The 19316-nt window shown below is 44.2% G+C and overlaps 1 protein-coding gene across 1 annotated transcript in view; it reads right to left on the bottom strand.

Annotated features, from left to right (window-relative positions):
• The window catches only part of LOC311239764 (cytoplasmic dynein 1 heavy chain 1-like), a 218548-nt gene that overhangs the window by 185638 nt on the left and 13594 nt on the right, over positions 1-19316 (bottom strand). Inside the window, exons 4-13 of the mRNA XM_084328191.1 lie at positions 19009-19264; positions 16349-16535; positions 13773-14044; positions 13121-13348; positions 11635-12288; positions 10854-11276; positions 8934-9113; positions 5171-5320; positions 4096-4242; positions 3835-3975 (exon numbers count right to left, since the gene is read on the bottom strand). Coding sequence (XP_084184317.1) covers positions 3835-3975; positions 4096-4242; positions 5171-5320; positions 8934-9113; positions 10854-11276; positions 11635-12288; positions 13121-13348; positions 13773-14044; positions 16349-16535; positions 19009-19264 — 2638 coding nt within the window. The remainder of the gene's footprint in view (positions 1-3834; positions 3976-4095; positions 4243-5170; positions 5321-8933; positions 9114-10853; positions 11277-11634; positions 12289-13120; positions 13349-13772; positions 14045-16348; positions 16536-19008; positions 19265-19316) is intronic.

The following is a 19316-nucleotide window of genomic DNA, read 5'->3' as shown; positions in this document are numbered from 1 at the left end:
TGTACTGGACCTCCTGGTCCTGTGGAGTACTGTGCTGCTGTCGGGCTTGACTCTCCTCCTCTCCCTCTTCTTCTTCCTCTGGCAGGTCCTCTAGATCCTGTAGTCGTCTATTTAGCCTCTCCGCGGTGTAGACCGTTTCTTCCTTGTAGCTGGGTCTCACTTGGACCGGTCGGGGAAGGGGTTCGGAGGGGGGTATAGGCTCTCTCTGGTGGTCGGGCTCAGGGTCGCTTGATCGGGTAGGGGAGGGTGCCCTTGACCCTTGTCTTGACGAGGCCCTGGAACCCCGTGCGGAGGGAGGGGGTGTTGCCCTGGTGATCAGCTGCTCCATTATCTGCGCTTGTAATCGGTCGCGCTCGGCTTCGCGCTTGGTGAGAGCGAGGTCGCGCTCTGCTTCTCTTTGGGCACCGGCAGCGGCGCGCTGGGCTTCGGCCCGGTCCCTTACCATATTCTCTTCCGTCTGAAGGCGTCTAATCTCTAGACGTATACGATCTTCGTCGCTCCGTTGCTGCGCCTGAAGGCGTTCTCTTTCCATGGAAGAATGTTCGCGCTCACTAAGCGTCTGTGCTTGGAGTCGATCGCGCTCTGTTGAGGCTGCTAGGCTGGCGAGGAATGCCTGTGCCAGCATCTTGTCCGCCTCGCTGGGGGAAGACGCTGGTTGAGGTGATCCGCTCCTGGCAGTACTCGTTGGAGATCTGTTCTCCTGTGGCGAGTCCTGGAGATCCATCTCCGGGGTGCTCTCCTCTTCTTGTAGCGGGTAGAGTTCCATCCCTGGAGAGCTGTCTTTATCCTGGAGCTCTCCGGGGACTACTTCTTCGGTCTTGGCGGGGGGTAAAGTCATGTCGGGTCCCTCCTGGTCCCTACCGTGAGCTTGGTCAGTTACGTTAGAACCCACTAGGGCCTCTATTGGCGGGGTAGCCTGGTCGATAGGGTCGGACATAATTTTACTATCTACTTTTTCCGCGTTTACCGTCTGTAGAAAGCTAGGTAGTATATTGGCAACGTAATCCTCTAAGTACTGAGGTGTCTGCCGTCTACGCTGCGGGCGATCTACTTTAGGAGAACCGTTTTGTGGAGTGTTCATCATAGGCCATGTCAATATTAATACCACTATATTAATATTACACTAGTTACCCTCCGGCTCGAAGGACCAATTGTAACTGAGGGGTACAATTCCCTGACTGTATTGATAAGTATGGTATCATTAAACCACTACCGCTTTATGTACTTTAATTACTGGCCATACAGTACATGATATATAAATATGATGCACACTTCCCACAATGAATCGGTTCCACACAAAGTGGTAATTAAGTATTTATTGCAGCAAAAGGTACATAATATACTTCTCTATTTTACTTTGGATGCGCTTATAAGGCAAAGGAATGTGCGTAGGCAAATCAATAATGAATGTCCATTCTCTGGTTACGCAGGAGGTAATTATACAACCTGAATCTTAGGGAATTATATCTATGGTACACTAGTAATATATAGCGGGAGATACTGGAAGGGTCCCCCCGGTTGTAAGCCAGTAGGGGTAGAGGATCTGTCGGTAGTAGAGAGTCTGGTCAACGATGACTAAGGAGACTCCAAGTACAGGAGACGGTGCAATAGTCTCTTGATCCACAGACGAATACAGCTGTTCTCCGTAGACTGTAGCTCCACAGTGAAGAAAGCTAGCCGGCCTCAGGCTCTGAGGCGCAGACTCGACGTGGCTCCTCACAGGGTAAATCCCACACGTGTAGGCGTCGGCGATTCTCCGCTCCATAAATCACAGGACCAAAACAAATATAATCCAGCCGCAAAGGGCTATGTAGTCGTCGGGTAGATTAATCCAGTGTACATGTCCACACGGTTCTCGTCTAGGTCTCCTCGGGTGAAAGCGCCATGAAAGCAGCCCAGCCTGGATAAGCACTCTAGCTGGTACGAGGAAGCGTTGGTGATGCTGGTCACTGTAGAACTTTAGCCGCACGATACACTATACACAAATAGACTATTACTGACTTAATAGAAATATGTCGCACTCGACGGTATAGCGCCAAACTCTGACAATTCAGTTATTAATTCGCACGCGGTCTCAATGCTCTATTTGGGGCCAAACAGGCCATACTTCACCGCACGGAGTATCGTGGGTGAGGCTTCAACTTATTGGGTAACTCTACTTCTGTATTCACCTGCGCCATATTTATATGCACGGCGAACAATCTAGTGCCAACCTCATTTCTGTCTCGTATTCCTGGGCAAGGCCGGGCATGTACAGACATGTCTTGACGGTGGCTTTGAACCTGACTCTGGAGGCACGGCCCTGGCGCCTGTGGACCGCTGTCCAATAGGAGAATGAAATATTATGGTCTGTACTAGGCTAAAGGGATATTCCGTGTATATGTACAAGGAATATACAAGGGATATCAAACGATATACAAATACTATGCAATATATATCAATCAATAAATATATATATTCGGTTTAATCTGATCCTTTGTAACATCGTCGATATAATTTCTGTCAAGAGTACCGGTAATTAACTTCTTATGCCCGGCGCCGATGGACGGGCTATTAATAGACTTGTTTTGCTGCTGCGAATGTCTCGAGTTGATGTCGTCATCAGTCCTCGCACGTTCTACCCCAGTGCATAGATTATTATATTCCACCAGGGGGCAACCTACCGCCAATGGATCATATGCATTATAAGAATGTAACACAGTTAGCCAGAGCAAGCGGTGTATCCCACGACAATGTACTAAAATCACCCTAAAATACTCAGTTCCGCCCAAATACATTGCAACGACGTCCACCGCATACCCCACACTACTCCAACCGTGGCCTCAGAATTCACGCCACACACCCACTCGGCACGTAAACTATAAAATAGCGGCGTGCAAGCTAATTATCCTAGCCAGCCTTGTTTCCAATGTACTAACTATCACCCTAAAATACTCTGTTCCGCCCCAATACATTGCAACAACGTCCACCGCATACCCCACACTACTCTAACCGTGGCCTCAGAATTCACGCCACACACCCACTCGGCACGTAAACTATAAAATAGCGGCGTGCAAGCTAATGATCCTAGCCAGCCTTGTTTACTACCCAGAGGTGCACCGCGGGTCTCCTTCATTGTCGCCATCTCCTTCACTGATTGGTTGTTAGTGCGTGTGCTCATATCCAAGCTTGGAAAATCGATATATCGAAACTTTGCAACCACGTTTCATGTTTATTTCGAGGAAATAATTTATCACGATAGTTATCGTTATCGTTTTATCGCCCATCCCTAGGCCTGGTATTCTATAATAATATTTCAAATTGCATGTGTCCGGATGGCAGAATTCAGCACTGTATCTACAAAACCTTCTGTTTAATCATCTTCCCTTTATTCACTCGTTTAGATTTTTTGTACACATGATCTCAAGAAGGTGTCTGGTCATTTTTAGCATGGTGTTATTCACTGTCAAAGATGCAAAGAGAAATCTTAATTTATATTCTCCTTTGTTTCATCACAATTTAAGCAAGCCTAGTAACAGACACAATATTTCTGACACTGGGAATACATTCCATGAGATCCATAGATGTCCCTAGATACCAAGAACATGCAAATGGTTCATTTACTTATGTATTTTTAGGTGGACTTTCAGAAAACAGGCTAAAAGTACCAAGTTCCCAACCCCAATAATGATGAATAAATAAATGTCTGATATAGTAAGAAAGAAGAAAGGTAAAACTACTTACTTTGTGCAGAGATTTACCATTTCAACATATTTGTATGCATTTGAAATCATTTTCACTGCATCAAAATGCTACTTAGATTGAATACATAATTTTTCATACGATGGCTCTCACCTTGACATACTGCTCCACCTCCGTGACGTTGTCCTTGACTGCACTGTATGACTCCTCTAAGGCAGCAGGGCCATCGGGCATCCTGGTCAGGGCGTTCCGGTAGAACTTCTCCTCCTCCGACAGCTCATAGTGGACGCCCACCTAGTGAAGACAGAAACGCTTCGCTAATTCCATTTCATGACATATCCATTCAACCAGGCAGCTAGGAGGCCTACTGGGCAGCAATAGAGTCGAATGCTAATCCCCCTGGGGGGTCCCTACCTGGTATCTCTGGCTCTGGATCCTGGGCAGCGAAAGCACGACCATCTGCCAGGCAAACATCTCCTGGTGGAGCTTGTAGCGACAGTCCTCGATGGGAGGGTTCAGGTAGATGACCTGGTTGGTGATCCTCAGCTCGTGGATAATATTCTACAACACAGAAAGGGATTCAAAGCTGTGTCCAAAGAAAATATTGTCGCCATGAGATCCCTCGTTTGTTTTACTGAAGTGATTATCATTGATTTTAAATGGCTGGAAGTAAATGGCATTATAAATTAAACACATTTCAAGTATTTGTGCAACTATATTGTATATGTATATTTACATTTACTGAATATAACTGCATATACATATATGAACATTGTACATATGTACATACTGAACACTTGTGTCTACGTACGCGACTTCTATTTTATACTTGCTATACTTATTTTATTTTATACTTATCCTTTTGTCTAGCACAGTCTCTGGAGCGTAACAGAAAGAAGCATTTTGTATAAAAGTATTCTGTACTTCTGTATGACAACTAATAAAGAAACTTGAACTATAACCCCTCTATACTTATACACCTGCATATAAGCCCTAGCTCTGTACGATAGCATGTACAATAATACTGCATATATATATATATTTATTCTTAATGTATATATCCACACCCGTCTGTACTTACCTGCACATAATCCTATAGATCTACTGTATATCTGTACATATACTTATCTTACTAGTTACACTTCTGGCCAGTATGACACTACCATACTGTCTTTATACCTGCATCACTGTACATATTATACTACAACTCTACATGATATAGCACTACACTACTAATTTGTATATGTTGTACCCAGTTTAATCACCTGGACACTGTATAATATTTCTGTTTGCACTTTACTGCTACATTTGCACTCTGGTTGGATGCCAAACCTATTTTCGTTGTACTGTACTTGTGCTGTTAATCTAATCCAATCTATATTGAAATAAATATTTGTGCAGATGTGCTCATTACTCATGACTAATTAATGTTATACGAGAAATATGAAGACAAAAAAACACAAGGTCACAATAACCACAAAAGCCACACCTTGATCTTGGGGTCTCCTCCGGGCTTGTGGCTGACTTGTGGAGCCTCAGTGTCCATGTCGACATCAGCCTTGTCCTCCATCTGGCCCCGGAGCACCTGGGTCCAGGCCCTTAGGCCGGCCTGCAACCGCACTCCCAGGACACGCTCGATCTACAGGGGAGGAGGCAATAAAAACACATTTTTATTTATTTATTATTATGAATGTATTAATTATTATAACATACATTGTATTGTTATTTTTATTAGAATTAGCGTATATACTTCATCACATCGTGCACAACTGTACAGCCCTGACCCATTTATTTTTTTTATTCTATTGGGCTTCTATTTAAATTTAGTTTATACTACCGTAATCGTCTGTCCGTAAATGTCGCACCATATTACGGCCAAGTCGCACATCTATGGATCGGGACAAATCTCCTCTTTACAATGGCAGAGTTCAATCTGGATTTAGTATCACCAGGCGTGATCCACAAACCATGAATGAAATCTACTGTAAGTACAGTTACTTTTTTATAATGGAAATTGCTCCGCCATTTATCATCCGATTGCAATGCCGATTTTTGCTAAACGTTCACAGAAAGGTAGATAAACTAACTGCGTTCTAATTTATGCCAATGACGTTCAAATTTGTGGTAGATAATCCCGAAAAATAAGATAATTCCAATGCCATTCGAAAGCTCTGGGTCTCCGCTCCTCATACAACTACAAAATATTAGACACAGCCATAATTTAAGATATAGTTTATGCGTTCGCAAATGTGCTCGCCCTCCCATTGACTACAGCGTTGGCACTCAAGCGCTAAATCGTGCGCCCCCTGCTGGCACTCAAAGTGTTAATGTCCCCATGGGCTGGACAAGTCTTCTTTAAACAAGTCAAGAAGAAACATCACAATAAGTCAAGAACAAAACAATTTTTTTTAAAATAAATGCAAAATAAATAAATGCAACACTCCCAGACATATCCCACGCGAAGGTAAGGAAAATCTCACTAAAACCTAGCAATAGGAAAAAATGCACCACAGGCATTTTGGGGATCACACAATAACACTTTAACCTATTGGTAAATAAGCGTATTGCTGAAAATATACACTTTGACTGCTGTTCTTGACAGGGTTAGGGTCTTCACTCGTGATATCAATCTCGTACTGGTACCGGACAGCTCGGGCTTAACCTCTTAACTGGCACCGAGCCGGCCCCGAGACGCTTTGAGGACGATTTGCCCACCGACGCGACACGCCACTTTGGCAACCTCTAGCGGCTCGGGTGTGCATATTTTTTAATACAATATATATCGAATTAAAGCCCTATTTGTTACCTGTGGCGTTTCAGGGGACAAAATCCATTCAGCGTTCAGTTACATGCAAATATGTGAGGCGTGCGCCAAAGTACACGGCAGACTTAATTTTTTTTCGAATACCACCCGCGACCCCCGAGGCTCTAGCTCCATCAATCATTTGGCGACCTCGAGAATTATTAGACAGGGTTGTAACCAATGAGTGTGGCTTTCCAATGATACCCCACGTGGGGATGAGCGAATCAGGGATCTAGGTGAAAAGTCACGAGCGAAAACAGAAGAGAAAAAAAACACGGAATGCATTGGAGTCTGAGAAAACTGAAACCTGCAGAGCTTCTTTTTTGTTTTTCACAGTTTACCAAAATCGCTCCTAATCACTCATTTCTGAACGGATTCTTATGAAATTTGGACATGTACTATACAAGCTCTTTTTTCAGCCATACCAATTTTTGGGGAAATATACTTTTGGATATTGCAACTACTACAGAAAAAAACATGAGTACACAAGTTCAACTCAAGTTCAGACCGGTTACTCTATTTCATTAGCACTAAAAGTGAATTTTCTTTATTGTATCAGAAACTTCAGAGTGTTATCTTTCAGAGACCAGGCTCATGCATGTGCTATAAGTATAAAGTATAGTATTTTGGTTTGCAAAAAAGTATGCAGTCCTCAAGTTCAAGTTAAAAAATTGCCACTTTTCTGGGCCCCATTCTAAACACTCACGCGGACCTCCCCGTGTCTCCCTGGCACCGCTGCCTACGTTAAAATTGCAATGGCGATTGCGCTCGTCACCAATGCAAGAGGCTGCGGTCTCGACTCCCGGAGTCAGCATTGCTTGGGGCTTGCCACTATACTAACCCGTTTGACTGGGTTAGGGGGAGGGCAAGTCATGGGTGGGAATCTGGCGTTGTGGACAGCGACGCCTACAGGTCAGGTCTGTGCGCCTGCTCAGCGGAGGCAGGACTTGATGAAGGCAGCGTGACCTCCCACGCGTTACACTTCACCAATGAGAGTCCTCGCTGCCAGGTGAAAAAATAGTCACTGGCTGTCGCCGCGCGTGTCGGAGGAAGCATGCGGATGACTTCAGGATTCCCTTTAGCTCAGCACAAAGCCTGCCTGGTGTAAAAGGGCTATCTGTGAATCTGGCTGCAGGAACTCCTCCCCCTCAGAGGGAATCAGGACACGGCAATCTGTCGGAGATTTGATCGCCTCAAACCTATTGTTTCCCGTATGATAGCCATGCCCAATATACACGAGTACTTGTGATCGCGATGGGACGACTGGGATTATTCATTTTAGAGTACCTTCTGACTAAGGTAAGGTCTATTTTAGGTATATTTGACCGAACCTAAAGCATGCTTTTGTATCGATCACAGTGTCGTGTTTTACCGAACCTAAAACATGCTTTTGGTAACGATCGCAGCTTCGAGGTAAAACGACCCCCCCCGGCCCCCTTGATGATTGTGTGAAGAAACATATATGGTATATACCGGTACCTTTGATTTGGAAATATTTGGAGTTTCAGGCGAGCAACGCAAACGATTTGGGCATATGCATATAACAAGTCATATCCCGCGATCTAGAAAAAAATACTGGATTCTTTTGGAATGGGGCAATGTTTAGCGTGGAATAGCGCACAAACTAAAGTACCGGTATGTAGAAATGAACTGGTTTGTCAGTGTTGGGACTATAAACAATGCCTGTCAAATGAGCCATACTATTGTCTCTAGGGCTGTACCGAATGTCATTTTTTAACATTCGAAGCTTCTATTGAAGTATTCGAACGAAGCTTCGAATGTCTATAAAAAGAAAATTTACTTAAAATAAAATAAAAATACATTTTTTTTTCAAACTATTTTCTATTTGAATAAAGTGATTAATCTGATTAAATTAGTCTTTTATTAAATCAACTTTCTTTAATGAATATAACTCATCAGTTTCATCAACATAAATAATCCAATATAAGGGCACGGTTGGTTGGTATGAAAGTGATAGTATAATATTATAATATTAGTGTAGCCTAATATTTAACTGCAACTTTGAAGAAAACCCCCATTGGTTTAAACGGATTGAATACACATTAAAAAGTATATATATATATATATATATTTTTAATAAAAAATTGAAAATTCGAATGTTGATTTAGAATTCGAATGTCAACATTATGATCGAAGCTTCGAAGCATTCGGTAAAGCCCTAATTGTCTCCATAGCTAGAATACAGAACACACGATGGGTCCGCAAACATTGCGAAAATGGTCAATAATGCTGGCGCCATTGAGTAGAGTTGGGAAAACAGCGTGGCGGTCAATGAGTTAAGAGGTTAATCAGATTACTGTAATCTTGTTTTACTCTGTGAATAAGACTCAGTCAGTGAAGACAGAATATTTCAGATTAATCAATAGAAGTAATAATAAAATTAAAATAATGAATCCCTATCAAGCAGGTGATCATTTGCAGTGCTGACCTCAATGTCCAGCTTGTTGACCCAGATGGGCAGGTTGGAGTAGGAGTGCAGATTGAGGTCGTCCACAGCCTTCTGCACTCTGTTCAGGATCTCTGTAAAGGTCTTGTTGTCGTACATGCAGGTATCCAGAGAACGGACCTCCAGGTCGATCTTCTCCTCGATCAGCAGGAGGTCGTCCACCTGTAGGAATCAAACGAGGGAAGAAGAAAAGGAAAGACATTTGAATACATTACAGAACTCATATTGACACAGCATCTTTTATTTGGTGCCCGATCTTTCATTTGAGTGTATAATGTTTATGGTGCCCGATATATTGATTATAATAAATTAAAGGTGCTATAGAGAACATACATTCAGCCACTAGATATCGGACTACAGCACCAGCATGTCATTTATGCAAACAGGCGCATTCCATGTGGGGAAATAGGGAGGGGATACATGCATACAGGGGATAACAAAATCTTAAAAATGATAAATTCATCAAATCAATCTTAAGTTTTTTTGGGGGGGGGTAGCAATACTGTTACAAAGGGTCAGATTAAACCGAATATATATATTTATTGCCTGAGATCCCATGTATAATATTTGTATATCGTTTGATATCCCTTGTATATTCTTTGTACATATACACTGAATATCCCTTTATTCTACTACAGCCCATAATAGTTCATTCTCTCATTGGACAAGAACCTGGCGCCAGCAGACAGGCCCCTTGAGTCAAGTTCAATAGTGCCGACAAACATGTCCCAACTAGCCCCGGTTCCGCGTAGGAATACGGCTACCGAAATACGAATGGTACTATTTGTTCACCGTGCATATAAATAGGGCGCAAGAAATGTAGAATTCCTCTTAGTCCCTTGTCCCGTTCAGTCTCGTTCAGTTCCAGTTATCCAAGTGACGTCTCTCCCCACTACGCAACGTGGGCAGAGTAGGGCTCGTATTGCCTCAAATAGAGTCGTGTTATCCTACTACGTTTGTTTAACGTATCGTTCGCTCCCTACTAGTAAAAGCCTTCATTACGAGTCAAAGACCACGTGAAGTGGGTAATTGTGTGTCTACATAGAGCACTTATTGCCGCGTGCTAATAAGGATAGTAACGTCAAGTCCAACTGTGAACTACCGTGCACCACGGAGGATACCTACACCGGTGATTGCAGAGCCACCTTCCGGCAGGATTATTGCTTTGACTGTGGCTGCTGGAGCAGAGAACCGCCTACCCCGCTGCTACTGTGGGATCTACACAGGCCCGTGAGGACATCACTCGAGCCCGTCTCTGTCGGAGCAGAGACTCCACGGCTTCATCTGCGGCGCGCACCCTAGGATTACAGCTGCTGCTTTCCCCGCTGACACAGGGGTGATATCGCCTCCGTGGACCCTTGACTTTGTATAGAGCATTGCCTCCCCCTGCTGGCTTACAACCGGTAGTACCCCCCTTTCAGTATCTCCAGTATCTCTCCTGAGTACCATAGATAATTACTAATATTCATTATTGATTTGCCTATGCACATTCTATTTGCCTTATAAGCGCAATTAAAGTAATGTAATAATACCCTTTTGATGTAATAAATATTCTAAACGAGTATTTGTGTGGAAACCGTGTTATTGTGGAGAAGTTCTCATCATATACTTGTGTACAGTAAGGCCAGTAATGTACATAATACGGTAGTAGTTTAATGATACTAATACTTGATTAATACAGTCAGGGAATTGTACCCCTCAGTTACAAATACGTTTATTCTGCACCTTTCTAAAAAGCTTTGTGGATGTTTTTTTATGATTACTCTACATAGAAATGTTATCTATAGCACAAAGATATTAATTCCTCCTCTTCATATTGGAATTGACTACAAATGATCAGAGTCCGACTAACACTAATCCCCGTGTGGACGTTTGCCTGGGAGAGCTCCTCCAAACACTGACCTTCTCCTGGAAGTTGAAGACGGTCTCGGCCAGCCTCTGGACATAGGGGTCCAGCTTGTAGGACTCCCAGACCAGGGCGATGCCCTCGGTGACCAAAGCCTGAACCTCCCTCTTCAGCCCAGCTACCAGCAGAGAGATGGAGAGCCTCTCCTCCACCTTCTCACACGTGCGCTCATAGGTGCGCACGCTCTCGATCAGAGAGATGGCGAAAGGATAGAGCTGGTTGGCCTGGTGGGCTTTGTTGACGATGGCCAGCGGGACGCGGAAGCTCAGCCACTTGAGGTTGCGGACCTCCTTGGACAAAGTGATTATCTCGGGGAGGAAGTTGACTTTGAGCTTGAGCATGTTCCCCGTGCGCCCACGGGCACGGTTGCTCTCAATGGTGAAGATGCGACCGGACACGCCGAGGTTACGCTGCTGGACCTGATTGACAGAAGGGAGAAGAGGGAACGTGAGAGGTTCTAAGGAATACAGGCAGACAATGTAAACAAAAAAAACATGAAAGAGAGGTTACAGCAAAACAAAAGCAAAAATGTATATAAAGAAAAGCAATGAGACTAAAATACATCAAAAAATAATAATAATCCAAACCCATCAGACACTTTCTACCTAATTTTTGCATTTTGGCTTGCATTTTGTACTTGTATATTTTGTATAGTGTTTGGTCTTTATTCTTTTATTGTATGAAGCACAATATCAGGGGCCTCATAGAGAACCAAGCATTTCACTATGATGTACGTGTACCTTATAGGTGACAAATAAAACAAAACTTGAAACTTACCTTGCGAGCCCAGTCGTCAAAGATCTCCTGCGTGTTGAGTTTGGCCCTGAAGCTGTCTCCGTCCTGCTTCAGCTTCAGCCCCTCCACGTGGTTCTCCCAGCCCTTCCCCAGAACGTCCTCCACCCTCTTCATGTAGGCCGTCAGCTGCCGGTCGATCTGCTTGGCCCAGATGATGGAGCCGGACACGTGCGGCAGGTCGCGCACGTGGCTCATCTTGCACGACTGACTCTGAGGGTACTGGACCTTGAACTTGTCGTGGAGGGACTCGATGTCGTCCTTCACGCGCTGGATGAGCTGAGTCTGGTACTCGCGGATGGCGCCGCGGATGTGCGGCCGCACGAACAGCGCATTGAAGCGGGAGAAGATGCGGAACATCTCGTTCGCGTTCTTGGCGGTCCCCAGCTGGTCGCGGAGGCGCGCGGTGATGCGGGTCTCGACACGGTCAATGCGCTCGTCGTAGCGCTTCATGGCGGCCTCCCAGGCCTCCATGCCCTCCTTGGACACGTCCAGGCCGTCCACCTCTTTGACGTTCTCGTACGCCAGGTTTACCTCCTCGATGGCGTTGGCGTCGGCCGCGTCGAACACCACTTCAGCCACCTTCATGTCCTGCGGCTCTGCGGTTTCTCCTGGAGCGTGCAGGGGCACGGCAGACACCTGGACACAGCAGGCAGAGGGAGAGAAACACTTCTCAGTTAACGTTCAGACAGCCCACCCTCGGCCACGATGTACACGTCACAGTACATTTACCGTTGTACCGTCGGCGTCCCATTGTTTTAGTACATCTGAAGCAGCACAAGGTTTGAAAGTTAAAATGGCCACCGTTTGAATGACACCCTGCTTGACCCATTACGTGCTTCAATTCTCAGGTTAAAAGACCAAACAGCCAACGAGCATCAGTTTCGAAAATGTCTTTCAAAAGAGACCAGACTTATGGTACAAATGGTTCAAGAATAGCTTTCAATTTCGATAGGCGTTTTATGCAGAATTTGCAGGAATGTTAAGAGGTTAAAAGACAAAGAAACCAAATTACAGTTGAAAAGGTTCTGTACAACAAGTCAGCAGGAAGGATACAACTATTTCAGCTGAGTAACAATGTTCATCAAACAGTGTTGAAACTTGGGTGCTGCAGTGTTGAGTGCATAGTAGTAGAGACATATTAGTATAGTAGGTAGTAATATAGACAAGGAAGATTAATTAGTGGAAGAGTGCATGATAGAAGACAGTAAAAAGGTTAGTAGTTTATAAAACGAAAAGTATATTATTTCTCTTTCATTTCAGATGTTGAAGAAGTGTGTTTTTAGTCGACCGAAAGATTGGCCGTGTTTCGGCTGTCCTAACTGTGGTGGGAAGACATGACACAGTGTAGTGTGAGCTGAGGCGAAGACATTGCTGATGTGTAATTTGGAAGAACAAAGATAATGTTTTGCAGCAGTATAATGGAACACAAACATACTGTTCCGTCTCGTAATCTCTCACGCCATCCTACCTGAGGCCTGAGCACGCGGACGATGACGGCCCTGAGCTGCTCGTGCTGCCTCCTGAAGCGCCTCATGTGGTCCAGGCGCGCCTGCAGCTTCCTGTGGGCGGGGCTCAGGCGCCACACCATCTTCAGGTTCTCCTCTCGCTTCCTCTTCACGATGTCCCTCAGGAGCACCTGCAGCTTCTCGTACTCATCCTCCCATGTCTGGAACACCTCGAAGCAAGCCACCATCACCTGCGGACAGGAGAGCACGGAAAATCAGGTAAATGGTGCATTTATATACCGGTAGCTATTTTATCCAAAGAGCTTTACAATTTTTGTTCCTCACATTCACCCATTCACTCAACACACCGACAGTGAAGGCGACCATGCAAGGTGCCCACCTGCGCAGGAGGAGCAGGAATCAAACCGAATTGACGACTGCTCAACCTCCTGAGCCACCGTCACCCCCCAGTTTGGGAGGCACGCAAAATCTGGACACTGAGTAAGTGTAATGGTGTATTATAGCCAAAGGTGAAAGTTGTAGTTTTACACACAAGTGAATTTTATTGAACTGGCGTATACATTTCAACGAGAGGGTGGCAGACTGGGAGCCGGTAGACATAGCAGGAAACAAGCCCCCCCCCCCCCCTTTTACTAGGGAACCAATCAAACCCACCTTTTCAAACTCCTCGTAGGCAACGTGCATGAGCTTCCTGGTGCCCAACACCTTCAGCAGCTGGAAGCTCAGGTCCCGGGAGATGGCTTCCACCAGGCGCAGGGCTCTCTGGATGGGGTACTTTGTGTTCCTGATCTTCTTCAGGTGGGTGAATATGGCCACCAGGGCCTGGCGGATCTTGTCCAGCTCTGTGGCGGACAGCAGGTCGTTGAGAGGGAAGTCTTTCATCAGAGGGTTGTAGTCGTTGACGGTCTCCACCGCCTGCTTCAGACCTGGAAGCGGAGGAGAGAGGAGAGAGGGGAGATTTAATTTCAAACCTTTAATTAAACTCAAAAGGCAACTGAGGTTTCACTAATTTACAGTCACATTGAGTGTACATGCATAGAATTAAGCAGTTAGAAAGAAAGAAAAAGGATAAAATCATAAAAATAAGACGAGTAAGTATAACAATCTATTCAAACACGTACAATTTGATTGTCAAAGGTTGGAGATCAAGGTTTTAAATTATGCAACAGAGGCAGTGTTTCCCCTACCATTGCCTTGAAGGGGCGGCCCACCCCGCCAACGGGAGCCCTGCCCCTCCTGAAAGCTTGCTTTTATCCCAGTAACGTTAGCGAGCAAGCTAAATTATACATAAAATAGTTTTTCATGGGCGCCCAAGTGGCGAACCATGTAACGCACTGCGTCGCGGCACGGCCGGCCCGGGTTTGATTCCCCGACCCGCCGTCATTTGCCGAAGGGGAGAATGGCTTATAGCTCAGCAGCTGTAACAAAATCATTTGATTATTGACGTTTCAACAGTGTCAAAATATTAATTTAAATTATAATGAATTAAAGAACTGTATAAAGAACTTTCCACATCTGTCATCTAATAATATATTCCATTACCTTTCCCATCTGTATCGAAATCAAAATGTTGGTATCGTGACAACACTACAACATACAAAAGCAGCTGGACAACCTATATCCTATATTTCACTGCGCTCCTAAATTTCTTTGTGTGCTCCTACATTTCTTTGTGTGCTCCAAAAATTTTTCATTCACATGTGCTCCTTGGGAAAAAGGTTAGCATAGAGCCCTGATCTGACAACCATAGAGCTGCCACGCAACGTCACGTGGAGTTGATGAAAGGTATGTCATGTCTGTTTTAATTTCAATCAGAACTTCACAACAGGCTGCAGGGGGAGCATCTTGCAGCCTGCATGAGGGTTTCCATCAATGGTCCCCCAGATGGAGACTTCCGCTACCAGGAGGCCCTTGAAATGTTTTTCAGGAAACCTAGGGAAATCAAGTGCAATGACCACAACTGTGCAATGTGCCATTGAACCATTGGCTTTGTAAATAGTTATGAGTGTTGTATGTGCCTCCCTGTATTGTAAATCGTTCATATGCGTGTTGTAACTACCGTACTTTTCGGACTATAAGCCGCGGCTTTTCCCCCCATTTTTCGACCCTGCGGCTTATATAGCGGTGCGGCTTATATGTGACTCGACGTGACCAAACCCGAAAATGTAAAAATCTAAATATTGCTTTTTTGACTGCATTGAAATGTTATTTATCTGTTCCCTTATTTGCTAAACTTAATACAACTTGTAAATGAGTTAATTCTTGTTATTTGTCCAACAGTATTGTGTCCCAATGCTAATTACATGTGGTAATTAAACATTAAAACACCTGCAGCTTATAGTCCAGTGCGGCTTATATATGTACACATCATTCAATTTAGCTGCTGCGGCTTATAGTCAGGTGCGGCTTATAGTGCGAAAAGTACGGTACTGTATGTATAATTGTAAATAAGTAAATGTATGTGTTGTAAATAAATAGTTAATATTTATTTAGCTAATTTATGTGCAATCGTTTCATTTCAGCTCAGTGTAGAGAAATGCACCGATACCAACAAACGCCTTACTGCGCGAGTCTATGACGACTGTCAACACCACATATCCATGACACACACGCACGCCCAAGCTTTAACCCTTTCACTGCCACACGACAGAAGGTTAACCCTTTACTATCAAACAACCGACGGTGATGCTCCATCATTAGCTCCGCGGATCGCCGTCTGTTGTGTGATAGTAAAGGGCTAACCTTCTGTATTGTCACAGTGAAAGGGTTAACCGGCTGTCGTGTGGCAGTGAAAGGGTTAAGGACTGTTGGAGTTCATTCCATGAGCCAGAGGGGCATCGTAGCAAAATGCGAACACTGCAACAGGAAATACACTTGGGCTCATTCAGAATGTTTGTCAAGTTTGAACAATTGCCTGTGTTAAATTCCATCGATTTCAATTCACTTAATTATTGTCAATGTCATTATTGTCATTGTACAAAAAAAAAATTCATGAAGCTTTGATGACTGAGTGACTGATGGCCTGAAAATGCCATTTGATGCCCCCTGCTTCACCTTGGGAAAATGGCATATACTTTTGCTTTCGATAAAAGCATATTAAACATCTAACATTTCGATTTTAATCAAGTATAATTTTCAATGGCGGATTTTTACTTCTAGAGCAACTATACTATGAAGGCATCTCTACTTCGATGTGTGTTTTGACAGGCCGCCACGGTCCAGAAGCTCACCGGTGTCCGTGTCAAAGCTAACGGTGGCATGGAATCGTTTGCCATGTTTGAGGATGTCCAAGGTGAGCAGGACCTCAGGACTCTCCCTCTTCTCCTGGATCCTGTTCAGAGCTCGCTCCAGGTTCAGCCAGAAGCTGATCTCCTGCAGTGCCGTGCCCGAAGCCGGGTCGCGATCCAGCTTAGTCACCTGGGGAGAAGAGGAGCGAGAGCGCAGCTTTTAAGATTAGTCACCTGGGGAGAAGAGGAGCAAGAACGCAGCTTTCAACTCATTTAACGCCAAAAACGAGTATTCTCGTTTTTCAAAGCCAACCGTTGGCCACCAAAAACGTAAATACTTGTTTTTTTTTAATTATTATTATAAACAGTTCCACGGACCTTCTTGTGTGAGCTGTGTAAATTGGAATTTAAATGACGATCAAATCCCGATAGGTGGCAGTACATTTTGAACTGGGCTAGTTTACTGTGGGGAAGGGGGTTGCTCACTCACTGCTGGCCAGAGTCGTCGTAGCCACTAGCCTGCGGACTGCAATGGCGAGCGAACTATTGGAGATTATTATGAAGAGGACAAAACGATCACACTTATGGATAATAAGGTGTGTTTTCACCAGACTACATTGGACTCAGCACTTCTGGTAAATCATAAAAATACTATAGTCAAACCGGCCGAGCATGTAACATCTGTTCAGACACTGAGTTGAGAGCACTCCAGACTAGGACCAACTAACGTTCTGCAATGGTGATCGCCTAGATGAGCGAACTATTGGAGATTATTATGAAGAGGACAAATGGTGACGATCCATCCATAGCATAAGGTGCGTTTTCACCAGACTATGTTGGATTCTAGCATTTTCAAACAGGCTGTTTGGATGTAACGATAATGTTATCTGTTGGGCGCTGCCAGGGCCAACTAACGTTATTTATTGTTCTGACCCAAGACACTTTGGAGCAAGAGTGGACAAGCTTTTGGTGAACCTGCTGACAAAGGTAACGTCTATTTTACCAAACCCCATCATAAAACATGCCTTTGTAATGAGCCCAGCGTCAGAAAACGATCCCCCCCCCCCCCCCCATGGTTTGAGAATCATTCTACTATGGTCATGTTACCTTTGACCTGGAAATAATATAGGTGGCAGGCAAGCAACCCGCATGAAATGCTCACAAAACACATCATATCTCGCGCTCCAGGAAACGGAACTGGATTATTTTGAAACGGGAAGATTTTTAGCATGGGACAGCGCAGGAACGAAGGTATGTAGAAGTAAACGTTTTTTTCCCTGTTGAGAGTATACATATTTCCTTTCAAATGAGCCATACTATTGTCTCCATAGCTATAATATAGAATATACGATGAGTCTGCAAAACATCGTGAAAATGGTCAAAAAGCGCTGGCGCCAGGTAGTACAGATGGAAAAACAGCGTGGCAGTCAGTTAATACACAAATGGGAAATTTATATAGCAGCTTTTATCCAAAGCGCTTTACAATTTTGTTCCTCACATTCACCCATTCACACACCAACGGCGGCGGCAACCATGCATTTCAACGTTCTTTTTAATGATTATGTTCAAACCTGAGCGTTATTGCCATAAAATAGAACGTAGTTTGTTTCTTTGCCTTTCTGTGAACGTCTAGAGAGAAAAAACACGTCTAACTTTATTACAAAAAAGTAACTGTACTTAGTCGATTTAATTCACGGCCTATTATGGGCACCTGGTGGTACTAAATCCAGATTGAACTCTGCCATTGAAAAGAGGAGATTTGGCTCGATCCATAAACACTGGGAATACATTCCCCGAGGTCCATAGATGTCCCTAGATACCAGGAACATGCAAATGGACCTTGTACAATATTCCATTTACTTGGGTATGTACGTTTAGGTGAATTTTCTGAAAATATGGCTAGGGCTTAAAGGGGAACTATCTTATAAATGGCCTTTTTGAGTGTTTAGCATTGTTTCCTAGCTATGTGAACTTACCGTATATTAATATGATTTATGTCTCTAATTCTCATATTGGCGCATTCTTCCAATTCTCCTCTCACAATATTCACCCTCACTGAACTGAGTCATCTGAAAATGTGATGATTTGTGATGTCAGAAAGACACTGCTGCATGATAATGGCGAGGTACAAGATGAGCTGCACACAGTGGCTGGAGCCCAGGCTCAAAACGGCTCGAGATCTTGAGGTAGAAAAATGCTGTTTGAGGACTTGATTAGAAATACAAAACAATGAATAAAAAATATATATATATTACAGAGGTGTTCCATAGACTCACAGGAATTGTGTAAAAGTGCCCAAATAGTGAAAGAAATAGTAAAATAGTTCCCCTTTAAGAGGTTAATAATAATTTTCTGACTATGTATTTATGATTGATTTATTGTTTTAAATTGTTTGTCCCGTTAAATGTTATGCTTTGTACACTCTGCACCATTGAAAATGAGGGTCTCCCTCAATGACTCTTTAACTGACTCTCTTTAAATGACTCTTTACTTTAAATAAAGTATACAAATTAAAATTATTAAAGAAAAAAAGGTTTTACAAGGACCGATTAAGGTATATGACTATGTCAAACGCCGCCCTCTTTTCTTGACCCTCCAATCACAAGTGGCAGTTCAATACTCGAACATATTGCGAACCGCTGTATCCACCCCATTCTTCGCACCTTCTGGATCTCCCGGATCCAGCGGTTGACACCGGACTGCAGCTGGTTCAGGAAGGTGGGGTCTTCCACTTTGTCCCCGAAGTCGGTGACCTTGGGCTTCTCCCCGCGCTCGTAGAACTGCTTGGCGATGTTGCCGATGATGGGGTGGATGAGCAGGCTGATCTCTGGGATCTCGATGTTCTGCTGCAGGTGGAGCAGGCCCATCTCCAGTTCGGCGATCTTCTTCTCCACAGAGGGAGCCATCTTGTCTCCGTCCCTTGAGGGAATGACAGGAACGATGGCACGTTAGTGTAATGCAGAGATACCAT

Source organism: Notolepis coatsorum (assembly GCF_963971535.1).
Source record: "Notolepis coatsorum genome assembly, chromosome: 14".
Classification (NCBI taxonomy): Eukaryota; Metazoa; Chordata; class Actinopteri; order Aulopiformes; family Paralepididae; genus Notolepis; species Notolepis coatsorum.
The sequence above is the reverse complement of the archived record's forward strand: the minus strand, read 5'-3'. Positions and strand labels throughout refer to the sequence as shown.